General features: G+C 36.3%; 1 protein-coding gene across 1 annotated transcript; it reads left to right on the top strand.

Annotated features, from left to right (window-relative positions):
* The first annotated feature begins 1006 nt into the window (after positions 1–1006).
* Positions 1007–1324, top strand: LOC108981112. Its single transcript, XM_018952194.1, has one exon. The coding sequence runs from the start codon at positions 1007–1009 to the stop codon at positions 1322–1324; it is 318 nt and encodes a 105-aa protein (XP_018807739.1).
* Positions 1325–1998: the final 674 nt, after the last annotated feature.

Genomic DNA, 1998 nt, shown 5'->3' with positions numbered 1-1998 from the left:
TGGTGCCGGAATCTACTATATATATATATATATAGATCTAGAATTTTGGGTGCAATTCATAAGCAATTCATGTGCAAATTTTTATATGTGAAGTGCGACGTGTCTATGGTAATGTACTATTGATCAATATCACATTTTTTCCTCTGTGATTTTTTCAATGAAAAATAGTAGTTACGTTCATGATTGTGTAAGTATCGTGCAATTATCTTGATCGAGAAAAGTAAATACATACTGAATCTATATGAAAAAAAATAATTTTTTAATAATAAATCATAATTTTTTTCAAAATAATTGCACGACATTTACGAATTCCTTGACTATATCATTACTCTTTTTTAATTATCTCTAGTTAAACGCACGTTTCATTAATTCCCAGCAAGGTTGAGTGTCATGGACTATGTATATATGATCTTCGGGTATCAACACGAAACTAATTGAAAAATATTAATTCAAATAATTATATATCTTTTAATTTATAATTAATGTGGTAGTGATATTTTATTGAAAATATAAAATTGTTAAATTTAATGTAATCACGGTCTTTTACTTAAAACATAATTACATAAAATATTATAAAAGTATATATCTCGTCGGAAAATTACATACAAATTAAGCAAGAGAAACACTTGAGCAGTAAAGGGCTAAGGCCGCCAGCCTTCAAAGCATATTAAAAAAAGAAGCAAGTCAAACCCAACACCAATCCACTAATAATAAAAGCAGTTAAACCAGTTCTTTCTCCTCGATCTCCTTTCTCTTTGCAAGTCTTCGTACTCGAACTCCTGACAGATCATACCTACCACGCTGAGAGCACCGTCTCAACTCCCGCCAAGAATTGCACCCACTCCAACCACCAAACGAAAGGACCCCGGCCCTTTTCTGATCTAATATAAAACCTCTATTTCACAAACCTTATAGAAAGCATGCATGCCCTCTAATTAAGCTAAAAAGCTTTAGAAAGCCAAAAAAGAAAAGCAAACTTACGTAGTTTGAGCGATAAAAATTGGCCATGGTGGGTGTTTGTTCATCCACTGAAATGGCCGAGAGGATTTCTTGCTACACCGCTTTGTTCTTAGCCGTAATGCTGGTTTTGAGCTGTTGCGAGTCAAGTGAAAGCGAATTCGCGGCCCGGTCGACGGTACTGAAGAATATCATGATCAACAAGCCATGCGATGAAATTTACGTTGTTCGTGAAGGAGAGACACTGCAATCTATCGGTGAAAAATGTGGGGATCCATATATTGTCGAAGAAAATCCACATATCCATGACCCAGACGATGTTTTCCCTGGCCTCGTTATCAAGATTACTCCTTTAAAGAATAGGTAGATTCCCGTTATTCTCATGATTCATAATTAAGCTAATTTTGTTGCTTAATTTTCAAGTTGTAAGTCTTGAGAAGAATTTATATATACGTATCTATATGTATATATATGTCATGTGTGTATGTGTGGGAGATATGGCGCAGATCGACCTGAAACTTGTGGTATTTGTTAATGATCGATCAGTCTCTAAAACAAGTACAGATGAATGTAATTCCCGGATTGAGCAAAGAAGATATCGTAATTTACCGCTAGAGGGAGAGAGAGTTGCATTTTCCCTCCCGATGCCATAAAAAGTTGGGAAGAAGGGGTTGCGGTACCAATTTCTGTTAGGTTTGAATATTGCCCACCACCAACACAGCTAAAAGTGGGACGCCAGATTCAGGTTATAGTCTATCCGCCCCCTAAAATATGGGCCTGCGCTTAAACTCAAATATGATTTTATAGTAAAACTTGGTAGTTCCAGATCTTCTTGACTGAGCCCATAGAAAAATATGGACCAGGCTGAAGCTCCCAGCACATTGCCTGGAGATTTAGATATGGTCCAGGTCCAAGATCTCCACTATGGTCAATTCGCACGTTAACCCAAAATAACACTTAAATAAAAGAGTGTCAGGCCAGTTGCTACATTGTTCACGAATGGGAATGAGCGCATATTACTGCAAAAAAGTCAAGTTCAAA

This window comes from Juglans regia, chromosome 3 (assembly GCF_001411555.2).
Source record: "Juglans regia cultivar Chandler chromosome 3, Walnut 2.0, whole genome shotgun sequence".
Taxonomy (NCBI): Eukaryota; Viridiplantae; Streptophyta; class Magnoliopsida; order Fagales; family Juglandaceae; genus Juglans; species Juglans regia.
The sequence above is the reverse complement of the archived record's forward strand: the minus strand, read 5'-3'. Positions and strand labels throughout refer to the sequence as shown.

What these genes read in the sequence shown, in the direction of transcription:
- LOC108981112 (XM_018952194.1), top strand. Translation starts at nt 1,007, where the DNA reads ATGGTGGGTGTTTGTTCATCCACTGAAATGGCCGAGAGGATTTCTTGC.